This window comes from Seriola lalandi, unplaced genomic scaffold, assembly GCF_002814215.2.
Source record: "Seriola lalandi dorsalis isolate HSWRI2012SDOR001 ecotype SW California unplaced genomic scaffold, Sedor1 jcf7180002054946, whole genome shotgun sequence".
Taxonomy (NCBI): domain Eukaryota; kingdom Metazoa; phylum Chordata; class Actinopteri; order Carangiformes; family Carangidae; genus Seriola; species Seriola lalandi.
In genome coordinates this window covers 80,555-97,504 of record NW_019525497.1, presented here as the reverse complement: position 1 = coordinate 97,504, position 16,950 = coordinate 80,555, and the positions used below count along the sequence as shown (strand labels likewise).

General features: G+C 40.1%; 2 protein-coding genes across 4 annotated transcripts in view; both read right to left on the bottom strand.

Annotated features, from left to right (window-relative positions):
• Window positions 1–7,161, bottom strand: part of ghra (growth hormone receptor a) — a 31,397-nt gene extending 24,236 nt beyond the window's left edge. The window contains exons 1-2 of one of the 3 annotated variants that reach the window (XM_087170396.1): window positions 7,023–7,161; window positions 6,070–6,474 (exon numbers count right to left, since the gene is read on the bottom strand). Coding sequence is in view for 1 of the 3 variants with exons in the window: in XM_087170395.1 (XP_087026521.1) it covers window positions 5,716–5,756 (41 nt within the window). In the remaining 2 variants the exon portion in view is untranslated. Of the gene's footprint in view, window positions 1–5,715; window positions 5,966–6,069; window positions 6,477–7,022 lie in introns of those variants that run through there. The other 2 variants (XM_023394204.2, XM_087170395.1) reach the window with 2 other exon arrangements.
• Window positions 7,162–13,394: 6,233 nt separating this feature from the next.
• On the bottom strand, window positions 13,395–16,882 carry fbxo4 (F-box protein 4). The gene is made up of 7 exons (XM_023394183.2): window positions 16,607–16,882; window positions 15,626–15,900; window positions 15,315–15,535; window positions 14,857–14,932; window positions 14,577–14,749; window positions 14,237–14,463; window positions 13,395–14,122 (listed from the first exon to the last, which is right to left on the bottom strand). The coding sequence occupies exons 1-7, from the start codon at window positions 16,772–16,774 to the stop codon at window positions 14,039–14,041; spliced, it is 1,224 nt and encodes a 407-aa protein (XP_023249951.1). The 5' UTR covers window positions 16,775–16,882; the 3' UTR covers window positions 13,395–14,038.
• Window positions 16,883–16,950: the final 68 nt, after the last annotated feature.

The window sequence follows — 16,950 nt, the reverse complement described above, 5'->3', positions numbered from 1 at the left end:
ACCAAAAAAGGTTGAATAGAGTCAAGTTGAGTTGAGCCAGTGCCATGCAGTGGAAAAGGTCTGTAGGATATATGACGGATGCATTAGGAGTACAGATTAGTATCACACCTTTGTACACCACTTTTTGAAATATTGTAGATTTTCAAGTTTTCACTTTTCTCAGTATTACAGTCAGTCCATGTTTTCTTGCTGAGCTATTGTGTTTTTGATCCATTAAGATAAATGATCCATTGCCTGGATGCATTTATTGAACAAAGAGACAGGACGGTACTAGTCCAGTATTTCAGAAATCTTAATGGTTATCTATAATAACATTAAATTATTTCCCTATAAATGCTATTCTATAATTATAGCTATTGTTATGAATAATAAAAGGGTTTCTGAATTTTTAGTGGCTTTGAAAGTACCCTGTTAAATTTTGGTTATGGAGGAATGTTTTACAAGTGGGTCCATATTTTGCTTATATCCTGCGTGACGACATACAGAGGAAGACTGCTACCATAAAGACATGCATATAAATAATGCAGTTTAAATATGAATATGATTGTAACAAAACTGACAATTGCACATCAGCTGTTGCAATTATGGCTTATGAAACTAATATTTATTTAATTATTTCCACTGAGCTGCAAGGAAAGTTTAAATATTTGATACTAACATACATAGTAATTGACAGTAACATCCTGAAAAACCTGAAAGGCAAAATAGAAAGTATCGTAAGCGTGTGGATGTTTACTTTGGGTGGAAAGCAGGGATGTAAACTCTACACCATACATTCATTAACATGATTATACAAACGCTTACATCCACGCATAAACATATAAAAGCACACAGAAAAACAAGGTTGCCCCTAAATGGGATTATGACCACATGCTGTGATGGACTCTCTCTACACTTACAACCCTCAAAGAGTTGCCAGCCTCAATCTGTGTAAGACACTCATGTGAAACAGGAACGCACACACACTCTTAAGGTAGAAGACAGGGGCATTTGCCTGATGATTAACATCAGCCTTTACAGTTTTTCTTTCCTTTTGCCTTTCTGTGTCTCTGACAGCCATGGTGGTTAACTGAGTGGAGTGAAATGCTTAGTCCAGATGAAATAGGGTGGGAAAAGCAGAGAGTGTGACATCATTGCCACTAATGTTACTGTAGGTAAAAACAACATGGACAACTCTCTTCAGAGGGAGTCAGACACTCCAAAACTACAGACTCTAACAAAGATATTTCAGTTAACCTCAAGTAAACGCTCCTATGCACTGTGCAGTTTTGGGATGTCTAAGATCAAAGTACACAACTGTGAAAATCTCTCTGAAAGTCATCAATTCAACACAACAGTCCTACGATGCATTGAGAGAAGACATATATCTTTATTTGCATCATAGCATTAGTATCCCTCAGACGATCTCACACGCCTCAAAATCGATTTCACTCCACCTCACTCAAGACCAAGATTTTACCGTACACTTAAACAGCCTTAAAACACAGAACCCCAACATGCTTACTCATAAGTAACTCCAAGTAATGAATCTACGAGTTCAATCAAAAAAAAAGGAATTTTTGGTGAAGCTATCGGTGGTTTTGTTGGCAGGTGTGTAGGAAAAACTTAATATGGTCTGCACTTACACAAAGCTTTAGTACAAGGTTTTGTACCCAATACTGCTTTTTACTGAAATATTCATTTTTTTCACCTTTGCTCCACCTTTTGTCAAATAGTTTTTCCAGGGGCTTTAAAAGCAGCACTTGATCCATGCCTTTGGTCTCACAGGCTTTCAGAAATATCATACATTATAAAGACATGCAAGACTACATTAGCCTTTCAGTGACTTTCGGGGAGTTGTAGGCACACTTCATGTCTTTGAACGTGAATTTAATACATCCCATTAGTGCACTGCTGATATTTCTCTCACCAACTGTCAATTCTTTATTACTTTTCATCCTTTCTCTAGCCCCTGTCTTTCATTCACTGCAGTCCATCTACTGCGACAAATACCCTGGTGCTCCAAGCTCAAAGTGCTTATCTCACTGGGTTTATTGAGGGCTAAAGAAGAAATGAAGGAAGATATGAATCAATTTAGTATGACCTTGTTAATTACTTTGGAACTAGCCATTGAATTACAAGCCAAACCTACATAACAAAATCCCAAGCTATTCATGGCCTTTCCAGAGGCAATCAACTATAATCATGGGATAAAGTCCATATGAAAAAAGAATGAAGTGGTGATGCCACAAGGCATCTTTAATGGGTGGAAAATGACAGAGAGGGTCTAAGAACAAGCGCTTTGAGTAAAATATGCTAATGTTAGCTAGCCAGTGCTGTAGCCAGCATTAAGCTCCAACAAAAAACACACAAGTAGAAAATGTATACCCATAAAAGAGGACCATTGTGCTTTCTTAGATCACCTGACGTTAAAGTGCGAACTCCACCAATGTGACTTGTCAACTGTGAAATTTTAAGCCAACGCACTCACAAAATGGCCACACGAGACAGGCTGAGAGGAAAGAAAAAGTAAGGTCTGAGTCATTTAAGGTCTGAGTCACCAATTAGAATTTTAGAGAAAAAATGCAGGTGCTCTGAAAAAAAACAAAAGATGCCTGGGGGGCTGAAAATTTGGATGATTTGCCTGATTGTTTTTAGAGTTTGACACGACCAAAATAATAACTACAACTTCAGCAAAATGAGACAAATGTAAACAAAAATTTCTGAATATGTGTTATTTAACTTGATGATATGCACCACATGCAACCCAGCATGCCTTTCACTGTATATCCATACACTCTCAAGCACCTGGCACCCAGTACATTAATGTCATGGAGCATCTTTAATCACTCTGCCTCAGCAAGGTGAGGCTCTACTTTATGCCTGTAAGACAGACATTAGATATTATTTCACAAATATTGTGGAGTGTAACATTATCATTTCAAACTAATCATGTTTGTGAGTACACATACACAAAGTGGTCCAAGGTCCACTGTTGAGTCTCTCAAAGTTACACAAGAATCATGCAAACAGATTTTCTGCCCTCGACCCTTCTTTTCACTGCTGACCTCTTTCTTTAAAATAAACAAAATTTGAGTAAACACACCACAGGTTTCAACATGAGTCTGCATGTTGAGCCAGACAGTGGTGAAGAAGAGTCCACATTGGCAGAGACGCTCAGACAAGAGTTGGGGCCCAAAAACTACAGCAACCAGCTGCTGCTGATAGCCTTGGACTGTTGGATATATTTATATACATTAATTAACCTGTGTTCAAAGTGTGTGTGTGTGTGTGTGTGTGTGTGTGCATTTTTAACCTGTGTGTATGTGCATCTGTGTGTGCTCTCAGGCATTCAGATCTGGCTACTGGATGGTTCTAATGTCTCCTACTCTTATTTCATAAGAGGGAGTGGAAAACTCAGAGTCAGCACACTGGCATGAGAAGAGCCTCTGCTGGAAGCAGATCAGGACACACATCTGCAAACCCTGCTACAGTTTGTGCGTGTGGAGGCAGGACAGGGAGAGAGAGCGGGTGTTTGTATGTACGCCCGTGCACGTGTGTGTGTATAAAATCAAGTGTGCGCATTGGAGTGAGAATAAGACGGATGAAAAGTAAACACGAGAGACTGAATGCAGAAGAGACAGAGAAAGTGTGCGCTTGCACAGATCTGAAAATTGATCTTTGTGGAAAATGTCTGCTTTGCAGCATTCCACTCTCTCTCTCTCTCTGTGCGTGTGTGTGTGTGTGTGTGTGTGTGTGTGTGTGTGTAAGACATGCAACAATTTGTCTAAGTTATTGAAACTAATAGCTGTGATGTAAAATTTTACAAAAAAATCGAACTTCTTCATCTGTTACAGCTGCTTGGCATCATTAAAATAATTGGTTACCATGGTTTGGTCATTTCAGAGACAATTACTTCAAACTATTCTGAACTGAAAGTCACAAGTTGACTTACCTGTATGTGGTATGTTTTAATGATTTACTGTCTTTTGAATGATACACGTTCAGCGCTAAAGGCTGTAGAGTTCAATCCTATCTGAAAGAACACATAAAAGTCTCTATCAACCCACTGTTGTGTTGGAGGACTAAGTATAGATGTGCACGCTATAATTCGCTCTAAATCCTGCAATTTTCCCTTACTATCAGACGCACGAGCATATCCTGACAACCGTGCACATCACTGAAGTCCATGTGCACAAGGATTTGTGTAGAAATCTAATGCTTTCTCGAGTGGCGCACTGCTGTCAAAGGGTATAGAACATAACAGCTGTAATTAATGTTGTACGTGGGTGTGTGGCAAACACTGAGACAGAAACTGATGGAGCAGACGTCTCCTCGCCTCATCTATTAAAACATCTCGTACTTCTGTTACGTAGTGGATGGTATAATGGCTGCCTCATCGTGCTTTCTCTGCGCATTAGTACTCACTGAGCCAGCATTCCAACAATAAATCCCACTAAACATGTTTCGGCTGTATCCAGGTGAATATTATCAGAAGATGTTGTCTTAAAGGAAAAATGTGCTGGTGAAATGCACAAGATCACACCTGTCAAACAGTGTGGGAGATTTTAAAAGGACTTGGCCTCCAAACTAAAACTATCAAGTTGGACATAATAAACAGGCAGTATCTTAAACAGCTGTGTGGTAATGACCTGGAGCCATTACAGAGGAAGACTGCGAGGAAAGCATTGTTGTTAAGTTAATAAACAAATCACAACTAAATATATGAGACTCAACAGAGCAATAAAAGCATCTCTAAAGAAATGAATTATCCTGCTACAGGGAAAAACAAACCCTAAGTAAAAAGAAATTTGACCTGAAACCTGAACAGGTCAAACTGCAAAAAAACTTTTTTCCAACAAAAGAAAAACAAAGAAAAAAAAATTCTTTGAGAGCCAGCGTTGTACAGGGCCTTCTATAGTGACTAAGTCTGCACATTGTATCTAATCACAGTGTGGTGTGCTTCCTAATTAAAACAGCAGAACAGGAAAGGTGTTCTCCTGCGGTCAGTACAACAGTCAGCCAGTCACTGATGAAGAGCAAACAAACTGAGAAGGGAAACTGAAATGAAAAAGCTCTGAAAACTGCTAAAAGCTGAAGCAGGTAGTAGAAATGCAACAGAGGCAAAGGGGGGAAAACATGCAAACTTCTCTTACAGCCAATACTGGATAGTAATCATCTGCACTAAACGAGTGTTATGAATTTAGTTATGTAGTGTGGAGACTATTTAATTATTTAACACTGTTAAATATATTTTTCTTAATTTCTTTGTATTTTCTTATACTTATTAGTTGGCTCCAGCTCATCCTAAAACTGCTGATTTTCCCTGTTTCACATCACTTCAAACTGAATTCCCTTGGGACTGTTGATGATCATTTTAAAAGGCATCATCGTGATCTCGTCATGGCAACTTCTAACCGACACTTTTCATTATTGTATTGTGATTTAATAGATCAAAAATATTTGAAGAGAGGATCTTGAAAGAAAATCATCCCAGTGCACACCCTCTGCATCCACACCAGACTGTTTCAACTATTAAGCAACACTACAGAATGTTTCTTAATATTCTGGGTTCAGCTGGGTGTGAGATGCTCTTTAAACAGACCCCCAGCATTTCTTTCTCATTTCAGTCACGTTTCCCTTTCTCCCCCCCGATTTGATATTTATCCCTATGTTGTTTAAAACAGACTAAATAAAACTCATCAGGTGCTGTCATTAAGGGGAGGAATAACTTACCAGGTAAATAGAGAAAGGCTACATCCGCCAAAACCAGCCATGGCTGTCACTTCATCCCATCTCCAGACTGTCCAACTGCTCTCGCAACACCAAATAGCAGCGGAATCTTAGACAACCTCAAGTTTCTGTGATTTTGATGTGGGCTTTAGTTAAGTGTCAAGCATTGAGCTACGCGTGCTAAAGTTTCTGATTGGTGAAAAAAATTACAATGAGTAGGCTGGTGCGTGAAAAATGTAAAGCAATTTAAGTTTCACGGGTCGTGCGTAAGATGCGAGAAACTGAGTTTTTCAGGCATGAGCACAAAAAGATGCATTGAACGCTTAAAAAAAAACAAACAAACACAAACGCACTTACTTATATTACGAAGTCTCGAGCCGAAAAACTGCAAGGACAGCGTAGATCTACTTTTCAGAACTTGGTCATCTGATGGCCAGCGTGAGCACCAACAAGCACGAAAAGTCCTGCTGCTTCTTCACCTCAGCCTCGTTCGGCCCGAATAAAGATCTCTCCGATCAGGATTTTCACATCACCCAAAACATTGGATCGGGTTGGTGCCGGTTTCCCTCTTGCCGATTTGTGTATTAGGGCCTGTCCGCTGCTCAGTTCATCATCTAGCCTACTTTCAGGGCTGGCTGCACACACCGCGACGCTGAGACACAGCGAGTGTGTGTTTCACATGGCGGTGAAGCGCCCTCATCCGCCAGCAATCCACTCCACTCCATGATGAGCTCAGAGGGGACGGCCAGGGAGAGAGAGAGCCTGCCGGGCCAAACATCCAAAATAAAACCCACTGCTGCCACGCTTACTGTCTAAGTGTGCCACTTAGATTAAGTGGCAAATAAACATTTTTAAATAGCTATTGCATTGCATCATATTAGAGCCTTAAAATGAGGGTTAAAGATCTTGACTATACTTTAAATTTTAAACCAATGAGGCTTTTTGCATATTGAAAGTTTTAATGTTCTGGCCACGTAGGCACACGCAGTGACAGAAACATAGAAAACCCTCAGGACTGTATCTTTGTAACTGGCCCTTAAGCTGTTTACTTGGGAGGGTTGTGAGATATTAGAAAATAGTACTTTCGAGTAATTTTTGTCATACATTTTTGTTGTTTCTTGTTTAGTCTACTTATAATAATAATACTAATTATTTTTATTATTATTATTATTATTATTATTATTATTATTATTATTATTATCATCATCATCATCATCATCATTATTAGTATTTCAGTTAGGGGGCAGCTTTGTTACGTCAGTCTACAGCAAACTAGTTCCCTAACAAGTAGACATACTCTGTTAACTTACCTGAGTATGTGCTAAGTATGTTTCAATACAAGTAACAGGTAACGGCCCACCACTGCACGTATAGCCTGCTTCTATATGCAAATGACATTCATTGAGAATCACAAACCGCATGTTGTGAATGGCTGCGCCTGTACCTAAAAAACATAGCCTTCCTCTGTGTGGGACTCACGTGGAGGGTCCACTGGAGAAGTGACGCCATGAGAGGCTCGCCCACAATTTCAGCTGTCAGTGGACATACATCCCCCACCCCCCTTCCAACTCAAGACCCATCAATGGTATGGACGGCCCGCCCCGACACGTGAGAGAAAAACACACCCATGCACCCAGCTGTTGCTCCTGGCTTGCAGGTTTTTCTGCGCATGTATGTAGTCCATTTGCCTGCGTGGACCTTGTGGTAGTTTTTTTTTTTCTTTTCAGGATTTAACCTTCAATCGATGATCATCCCAAGGCAAACATCCATCAGTGTAAACAAAACCAATTGCAGTATTAAAAGCTAAAGCAACACAAGTATAAATCTGCAGGGCGGCTCTACCTCACCACACTTTACATGAAACACTATGTGAACACGTACACTTATGAAGTTAGATCATGTCAGCCTATGATAAGATAAACAAACAAGTTTAATGGCTTATTCAAGCTTCCAATACATCCCAGTTAATGGTGTAAGTGGATATCTTAGTACTAAGAAATCAGAGTGAACTGGAACAGGTTAGACAAAGACAGAGACAAACAGGCAGAGACAAACGTCACAGACGTCAGAGACACAGAGGTGGGCTTGGGGTCTGTATTTTCTGCCTTTTTTCTTCCTGCCAATGCACCGATTCTTTGTTGACATAATTTGTGACATGAGGGGGAAGAAATGGAATTGGCCTGTCTGCACTGAGCAGAGCCGTCCTTGTATTTTTATATCCCTGTCCCTTTTTCGTTTACAAGGTCTACGAGTTATGACCTGGCTTTTCCAAATCCTCCAGCCTGCAGTGCACATAAAAACACTAGATGAGACACGAAGGCTGCTCTCATGTACGAATACTGTCATCTATAACTAACTATAGCACACTGAAATATTGCAATATATCTAATGGGGTTTACAAGTGTTTACATCTTTCAACACGCACAACAACTTTATTGACATTATTCCATGTTAAAACAAAGGAAAATTCAAGTAATAATAGCTACTCTCATTGGCTTACCTTTCACTGGACTTGAGGCACTTTGTACATTAATTACCAAAGAGGAAGACATATTGGCAAACAATTAGGATGTATTAAATGACCCTTGAAAATGTCCATTTATTGGTCAGTTATGGGGCATGAGAGCTCTGATTGGAGGAGAGTGGGGGCGTCCATTGAATTACTTCCTTTGTTATGGAATACTCATGTTTGTCTGCTCTTGAGTGATCATGTGGACTTATGCTGTATTGAATGTGACAACAGAACAATACATCTGGCCAACAGACTGATGTCACTGTGAGGGCTTGAACTGGGTTGCCTCCAAGCTAAGCCCTACAGCTACATCCTCAGTGGGATGTTTTGTGAGTTCTGGTAATGGTAGTTAAAGTAATCATCAAAACTATTTGTTTTTTTTTGGTTTTTCTTAAATCACCCATTACAGCAGGTGTTTTCCCAGCTTGAGATGATTGATTATTAAAAGAATCATATTAAGTGATAATGTTTTGAGTTAATTTAGTTCACCACATGCATGGGTTTAATGACACTTTGGATTAGATGAAGCGCAAAGAAGAGTAAAGAGCAATACTCTCTCATTTCTTTCTAACTTCTCCACCACTTCTCTGAAAACGTGAATCTTTAAAATGGGTCATATGTAGTTTCATTTTTTGTATGGGCTGAATCAGTTTCTAAAACAGCTGAGCACTACAGTTTTTAGAAAACATTAGTCAAACTGAAGTAAATTGAAAAAAAAGGTGCTTCTGTTGGGGACTATTTTCAGCGGTGGATTAGGTGTGACTGAGTATTTAGAGCAGGGGGATGATGTATGCAGGATCAGTTGAAAAAATACAGTCTACAGTGATCAAGTTCGATGTAATCAAGGAACATGTCACCCAATATAATAATGTGTCTCATCTATTTAGGTTTTTGGCAGCAGTGGAGGTCTGCCTTGTTACACATGTTGTTTGTTTGTTTTGTCATGGAACTTGTTGACAAAATGAAAATAAAAAAATGAAAAAATCACTTTTCCAGAGATTTTTTTTTAAATTCTCATCAGAATTAAGGCATTAAATAAATGGTTGTTTTACAAGATTGTTTAGTTTTCAGTTTCTGAGCCACCTAACTGCTCATAGTTGCCTCAGGTAACATATAGTATGTCACAGCCATAAATTGTTTCCTGCAATACCATGTCTTTCATGTTTGGCAGTCTATTTTTATTTTCCACATAATGAAAGAGTGCCCTTTGTGTCATCCCCTTCAAGTCACCTGTAATGCATTTAGTACTGGCTCACATTGCAAGTGTGACCATTCACAACTGTGTCAGCACCCTGCTGCCTATTGGATTAGGATAAAAGAGAGGAGATGGCTACAGGGCGCACACACACACCTACACACACGTACACACGTACACACGTACACACACACACACACACACACACATAGAAATAACAACAACAGCAGCAGCAGCAGCTAATTTAAGGACACATCACGGTGCTCCTGGTTCCATATCTTCTTTATTACAGAGCTGTTGATAGGATCAGAGTGATCCACAAATAATTCACCACTAACAGTTCTGAACCCTAATCCAGTATCACGAGTCCCTAACCTGCCATATATATATGACAGCAGGAGGTAGGTGGCAATGGATGCAGTGAAGTAGGGAGGAAATTGAAGTGAACTGGTGAGATTGCATGGGATGAGCAAGATCCACAGAGTATCAGCATGAGAGCCCCACCATGTGCAAAACAACCCAATTAAGAGGGACGCTTAGCCTAATCAGTGAATACATCATGCAAATGATGTTTTTTTTTTCAATGCCTACTTTAATCTCTGCTGTTATCGTGGAATACAAATCAGGGACTTAACTCTAATGAAAGGAGGAGAGAGTGAAAAGGGTGGGATGGGACAAAGGTGATAAAGAGGAACGGTAGGAGATGGAGAGGGTGGTAAAAAGAGGAAGTCCGAAAAGGAAGTGAGACAGAGTTGGTTGCTGTGATTACTGTATTTACCCTTCTGAACAGTGCTTAGAGCCAAGTTCATTCTTTCAAGTCAAACATTTATTGACACAGCAACAAATCTTCATTAGATTAATAGTAGTTACTTCACTTCGCATCTATATGTTGCTCATGTTTTCGTGTCAATTCTACATGTGCAATATCTTTGCACCAACGTTGCATTAATGGCACACAGCCTGATTTTAATAAATAAGCTGGCATGTATGCATTCAGTGCACATTATGCACCACCACAACCTACAGCCTAGGAAAGCACGGATACATTTTCAACAAAGGCTTAATATAAGCAAGGCAACAGGAGTAGTCACTGCATAATTCTAGATTTATATTGTGCAATTGTTGCTTTTAGTGTGTCCACCCCATCTATTCTTTTATGTGGGTGCACACAAACAATGCTTTCAATAATATGTACTCAACAGAAAGCATCTTTTGATTTAATTTCTGTATAACTGTTCATAAGAAAAGCCCTGCTTCTTTTGCAATTATACTACCTGGTACATATGGGTCTCCAGATTCAATATTTAACTATATCTTACCAATACTGAATGAATAGTTGTGTGTAAACCAACTTAAGCATGGCCATAAAATGAGACATTATACATGTCCAACAGCAAGAAAACTTAAGTTTCATTTAGCAGGGAAGACCTCTGGGAATATATAGGAAATACCTCTGTCAAAATATTCGTCATGTTACATAAGTAAACAGACTGTCTGTGCAATACTGCTGGTTATTTTTTTTGCTTATTGCCTCAGGCTGTATAAAGAAGTTTATTAAAAGTCTGTTTGCACACACAGGCACATCTCTCTCTCCCATGGCATTACAGCAAAACCTAGATCACAGACAAGAGAACTATTCTGATATCTTAAATGCTACATTAATAAGTTTCATAAGGGAATTTGGTTTGTCATTTCAATGTCTGCTGAGCACAAAGGAGAAGGCTTTATGTTGTTAGGAGCCATTTCAAAACACAGCATTCTTGGTGGTCTCAATAGACATCATACATGCATGGTATGCTAACTTTCCTCATAACGTTGCAGATGTCTCGGGTCAGTAAATAGGGGTTTCCTCCTTGTGACATCATATCCCAGAGGCCCCCTTTTGGTTGTGGAGGACAAGAAGCAGCTGGAGGTCTGGTACTCATTCGCAATACCAAAACATGGCCCGGGAGCCTCCCCCACCAAACCCCAGCCGTGCACCATTATGTGGAGACGTGTGCTAATGGTCCACAGTCTGCTGTCTAAATAAACAGACCTTGAAAATATCCTACCCCAGCAAGTTCCAGCAGTGGATCCAACACATCCTGGCTGCAAACCCACACAGTAACTTCATTAATTCTGGTGCAGTTTATTTCCTTTAGTCTAAATTCAAATTAAAGTAGTTCATCTGTAGACTGCAACTCACTCACGTCTTCATTCATTGAGACTGTAACCACTTTTTACTATCTTTCCACTTTGCCAGTGGCCAGTCCTTGCTCAGTGGTAGGTCACACTACCTTCATTGGCTCCATCAGGATCACAGAGTAATAACGTAGGATTAGACAGTTATTCCCTGCATACCTGCCCTAAAAACAGGGTCCCATGGCTTATGTACTTTCTTTTTTTTGTGGTCTACCTTCATTGTTTGACAGTTTGTGTAAGCATGAACGTGCATGCACATACACACATGCACTGACACACAAACACACAATAGGTAATAGAGTGAGGACTAAAGAGATAGACATCCTGTTTACAGTGAACAGAGGTATATGGTGAGATGAAAAGTCATTTTCTGTCTGTCTCTCTCTCTCTTACACAAACACACACAAACTACACACAGATGTACGCACACAGCAGCCCCCCCATCATTTCCCTTTCAATTTCACCGGTGATGAAAAAAAAAGGAAAAAAAAAAAAGATCAATCTCCGCTTCACCAGTATTCAGCTCAGCTTAATGCACCTAAATTGCACCAATCATGCTCCTATTCTAAATCTGTGTCTATGAAAATGATTGTTGAGGCTAAGGAACCTTCTGATGGAAGGGCTGTGGGGGGAACATACTTTTGCCAATGATTTGTGGTTACCTAGGGGACTAGAACAAAAGAGCATCAGTGAAGCACATTATCTTGTCATGCATGCGGTGTTCACATGCCATTAGGGCATGTGAACATTGCCACCAGGGACACTAACTATGAAACAGTTGGTAATTTTCAGAGGAAAAACACAACATTATGACATTATTGTAGTGATGATTTAAGTGTTGCAATTGCGCTGCCATTTAGTTTTAAACAAAAGTAGACATGGAGTGCGTTACTGAATTATTTTCAATCAATGCGGATCTAAAATGACCAGCCGAGTGTCTAAATGTGGGCTTGTATCTCCATTTTGATATTGCAGAATCTGTTGCCAGATAACATAAAAAGCCACATGTGCTGATGTTATTAAGAGGCAGATTTTCAAGTCCTTTAAAAATTGTGCATATGAATTATCTGCAGGAGAAAGTTTTGAAAAAAAAAAGCCTTTATGCTTTAGAAATCTGAACTCCTGATTTCCAACATTTTCTATCTCCATGGTCATGGAATCCTTTCACTTGCTAGTCAAGAAGTCATTTAATACCTGATCCTTTGGAGACGCAAGTTGTGTCTCTTTACAGTGTTACATTTTATGATTTGGCTTTGGTTGTATTTTGTCATTTAATATAATTTAATAAAGTCTTAGTTTGCCAGGATTTTCCTATTTGGCAAATATGTTAGTAACATCCTTAAAATGTTGAAATAAAAAAAAAATAAAACTCAAAGGCCGTTAGAAAGGCACGACTTCGGTAACCCAGCACTAACGGTTACTTGCTGACATACAAATGTGAATTCAACTTTACATGCCAGTGCTGAGCTCAGAAGAAAGGAACGACAGGGCAAGAGAGTGGCGCATTAGTTAAGTGAGTAGAAAGTAAATAGCTTCCATTGCGCACAGGTTTTTAACGTTTGAATATGTGCATGAGATAGAAAGAAGAATGAAGGAAAAAAAAAAAAAAGTGACTCATATACATAGAATAATTTTGTCATTGTAATTATTTAGCAGTGATGTACTGGTCAGATGTTTAACAGTGAGTTATAAGCGCGCTTTGAGAATAAAAGAGTGAGCCACCAGAAAATTTTGTAGAACAAACTAATTGTGCAACAAATAAAGTCAACATTTAAAATCACAAAGAATTGACCATTTATCAAAACGCAACATTATTTTAATTGCATAAACATAAAGTATTTAAAACAAAGTAAATCAATTCCATTGCTTGTATCATAGTTTAGCTCCAAAAGCCACATCTTTGCAGTATGAGAGTGCAAATCATTGATCAGACGGCTGCAGGTTTTGTCTGAAAGTTACATAAGCTGACTTTTTGCAGGGAGGTTGCTGGCAAAAGACTCCTGACTATAAACAACTCAAGTCAGAAGTAAAGGTACCAGCAATGCTTTTGGTTAGTGTAACTTCAAGCAGGATATTTATAGCTGCTCCATAGAACTTAGTGTTCAGCAAAACCAGCTCATGGGGTTACTGTGAACCTCCCAGATGTTTGTATAACTTTCTATCCTGCTGTAATTCATATTCATATGGCTCATTCTGTAAATAAGATCAGGGTCTTTGTCAGGTCTCCCTTATGAACAATAGCCAGCAAACCATCTCTTCCGCTGCTCATTCAATTAATTAAATTTCACAGGCAGTGCTCCAGTCAGACATTCAGTGCACACGTGGTGCACATTACTCAAGAAAAATACCGTAGTGTGTCTTGGTGTCGGTATGACGCAGCAATGAGGTCTGTGGTTTTAATTCGTCTGGCAGCCGCAGGAGTCAGGGAACTAGCTACTTTAGAGTTTGACTCCGGAACATCTCAGCAACCAGGAAATGCCCTCCAGAATACCTGACAGGGATTCTGCCACCGTATCCTGCACCTGTTTATAGAAAGAGAAACACAAACACAGCTTGAAAATCTGGGACACATATTGACACTGGGTGGTTATAAATGCAGTAGAGGCCTTTCAGTTAACCAAATATCAAACACTTACCATCCAGGGGTTAGCCAGTTGCGGTAAGCCGAGTCTCTTCGCCATGTCAACACAGGGAGTTCGACACCTGGCCCTGTTTCTGTATGCGCTATTTTGCTGGCTGGTGGTCATAACTGCTTGTGGTTCTTCTCTGGAGACACAGGAGAGCACCAGCAGAGGTCTGGATGTGGAACCCCCGGCAGAGCTCAGCACAGCCCGGATCTGAGCCACCTCGGACATCCCTCCACCTGTTTACGACACGCTCGTTCATGCCAATGTGCTGTGCTGGTCATTCAACAACCAAAGTGCACAAAGTGACGTGGTAGAAGCAGAAGCTACAAATTTAAATGCTTTATCTCACCTTTCCCTGGCTCTGCATTGGCTACATAGATGAAACCATCCACCACTTGGCACACCTGCTGGACCTGAGGGGCGGGGCTGTAGATTGGGTAGCCTGAGTCGTCTGCTCCATCACAGGTAAAAAGTTTATTACTGATGCTCTGCTGCTCCACTCTGGCTCTTTCCCTCTCTGCCCTGCAGACAGACAAGGTTTAATGACTGTGAAACATCCACAATAACATGCAGAGAAAGATAACAAACAAACGCAGCTAATGTGATAACTTTAAATGCTATGAGTTTACCTGTTGGTTGAGTACAGAGTCAGGATATTAAATTTATGTTGGTTGTTGAACATGTAACTGATCCCTGAGCCGACACCTAGGATAAAAGAAGGTTCATTAGCGGCTAGTTTAGTTATATTCTTGGGGTATCTTTACTGATAGTGACAAGTTAGATAATAAATATGGGCCAATACTGCCACCTAATGGTAGGTAAATAAACCTACAACAAGTAAGATAAAGTTATTTGTTTTACAATAATTTGTCACCTGATTGAGTCTATGTGTGAAATTCATTAATATAGTATTTGTCTCAATTTATAGTTTGGATATACAACAATTGGATCCCAGTGACAGCCTCTTTTTAAGAAGAAGCTGGATTTATTTATTTTTTGATTCAAGGTAGTTAGGATTTTAAAGATTAAAAAGGACCAGGAGAAGTTTATCCTTCATCACCAGCACTCAACATCAAATTTATCTCACCATTTATCTGTCTGTGTGGAGTGCCAGACACAGGAAGCACATCTGGGGCATACATGAGCCTTGTGACCAAAGAGACATCCAGGTGCTCCATGCCAGGGCCAAACATGGCATAACGTGGTTCAGACGATGGCACCAGAGACTGAAGAAATGAAGTCACAAGCTGATACGCTGGTCGTGAAGGGAGCCACTGCTGTCTGCAGGATGGGCAGCCTTTCAGGTATCTGTTGAGGCAAAAAAAAGTCGTCAAAAAAACTTTCTGTCCAACAGTTACCAACTGATCCCGATACAGGAGAAGAGAAAAAGATACCCACTCTGACATGTAGTCAAATTTCGATTCCATCCCTTTGTCCTCCCCTTCTTTTCTATCATCCAAGTTCTCATCTTCATTGACAAGTGGTACATCCAACAACTCCAGTTGGGGCATGGTCACGTGATCAATGGAGGGCCAGTAGGGCATGTCCCTGAGCAGGAAATATCTCCACAGTAATGGATCTCTAACCATGGCCCTCCAGTACCGACTGGTGGCTCCCAGGCGGCAGATAACAGCAGGAGACAGAAGGGTCATAATCAGGAACTGTAGGTCCACCTTTTGGGGGACAGGCCATTAACAAGTGAGTCCATATTCACTATATGGACTCACATTAACAAGTGAGTCCATATTCACTATATGGACTCACATTAACAAGTGAGTCCATATTCTGGTATGTGCCCACATGACAAGCTGGATGCTGTGTTTAATTCATTCTGTGCCCATGAGAAGTTTAAGCTCTAATTTATTACATAGTCTGAACAATTGGCCTAACACAAATATCTCCACAGTTAAGCTAATGGACAACAAAGCATAACAGTGTCATGGAGACAGCAGGAAACAGTGGACAATCAATATCAACAGATCTGTTATAAGATAATTATATGTTTTGTGTGATAAGAGATAAAAATCTTCACGTGTACGCCGCGGTACGCCGTCAGATAAACGTAATGGAGGAAATACAATATTTCCCTTTAAAAAGCAGTGGAGTAGAGGCAGGAAGCTCGAAGAAATGTGTTTCATTTCACCACACTGACCTCTGACCCCGCTTGTCTCACTTACAGTAATATGAGTTTTTTGTTGTTGTGATTTTTGCCATTTGTACGGAGAAATAGAGAGTCGAACTTGTTAGAATGTATAATTTCGCCCTACCTCCACGAATGAGATGTTTAAACACAGACATTAAAAAAAATTGACCTCAAACCATTGTCGTTTAGTTGACTAAAGGAAAAATATTCCCTCTTATGAGTCGTGTTTGTCCTACCGGTAAGCTGTCCAAAAATCCCAGCTGTGGCTCTTCTTCTTCCGTGTCTGTAGCAGGCTTCATGTCTTCTTTGACACCTCTACCACTGTTTGGGAAGTACCTGTCTCTGAAGCGTTTGAGACTGCGGATCACTACAGACTCGCTGAGCTGCTGGATCGTTCCTGCCATGATTTCTGATGTGTGATAATAATGTGCAAATAACTGGTTAAACGGTGCAGTGAGTGGACTCGAGAGATGTCAACAAACAGAACGTGTCCCTATCACTGTCACACTTCCTTAATGCTGGCGATAGTGCGGCATTGTGGGTGATGTAGTTCTACAATAATCTGTAGCTGATGTGCAAA

Excerpts from the sequence above, each read along its gene's own strand:
- fbxo4 (XM_023394183.2), bottom strand. The coding sequence starts at position 16,774 with ATGGCAGGAACGATCCAGCAGCTCAGCGAGTCTGTAGTGATCCGCAGT. Across the intron at positions 14,750-14,856 it reads ACTCTGTACTCAACCAACAG|GGCAGAGAGGGAAAGAGCCA; the intron begins GTAAACTCATAG and ends GTCTGTCTGCAG. Across the intron at positions 14,464-14,576 it reads CAATGCAGAGCCAGGGAAAG|GTGGAGGGATGTCCGAGGTG; the intron begins GTGAGATAAAGC and ends TGTCGTAAACAG.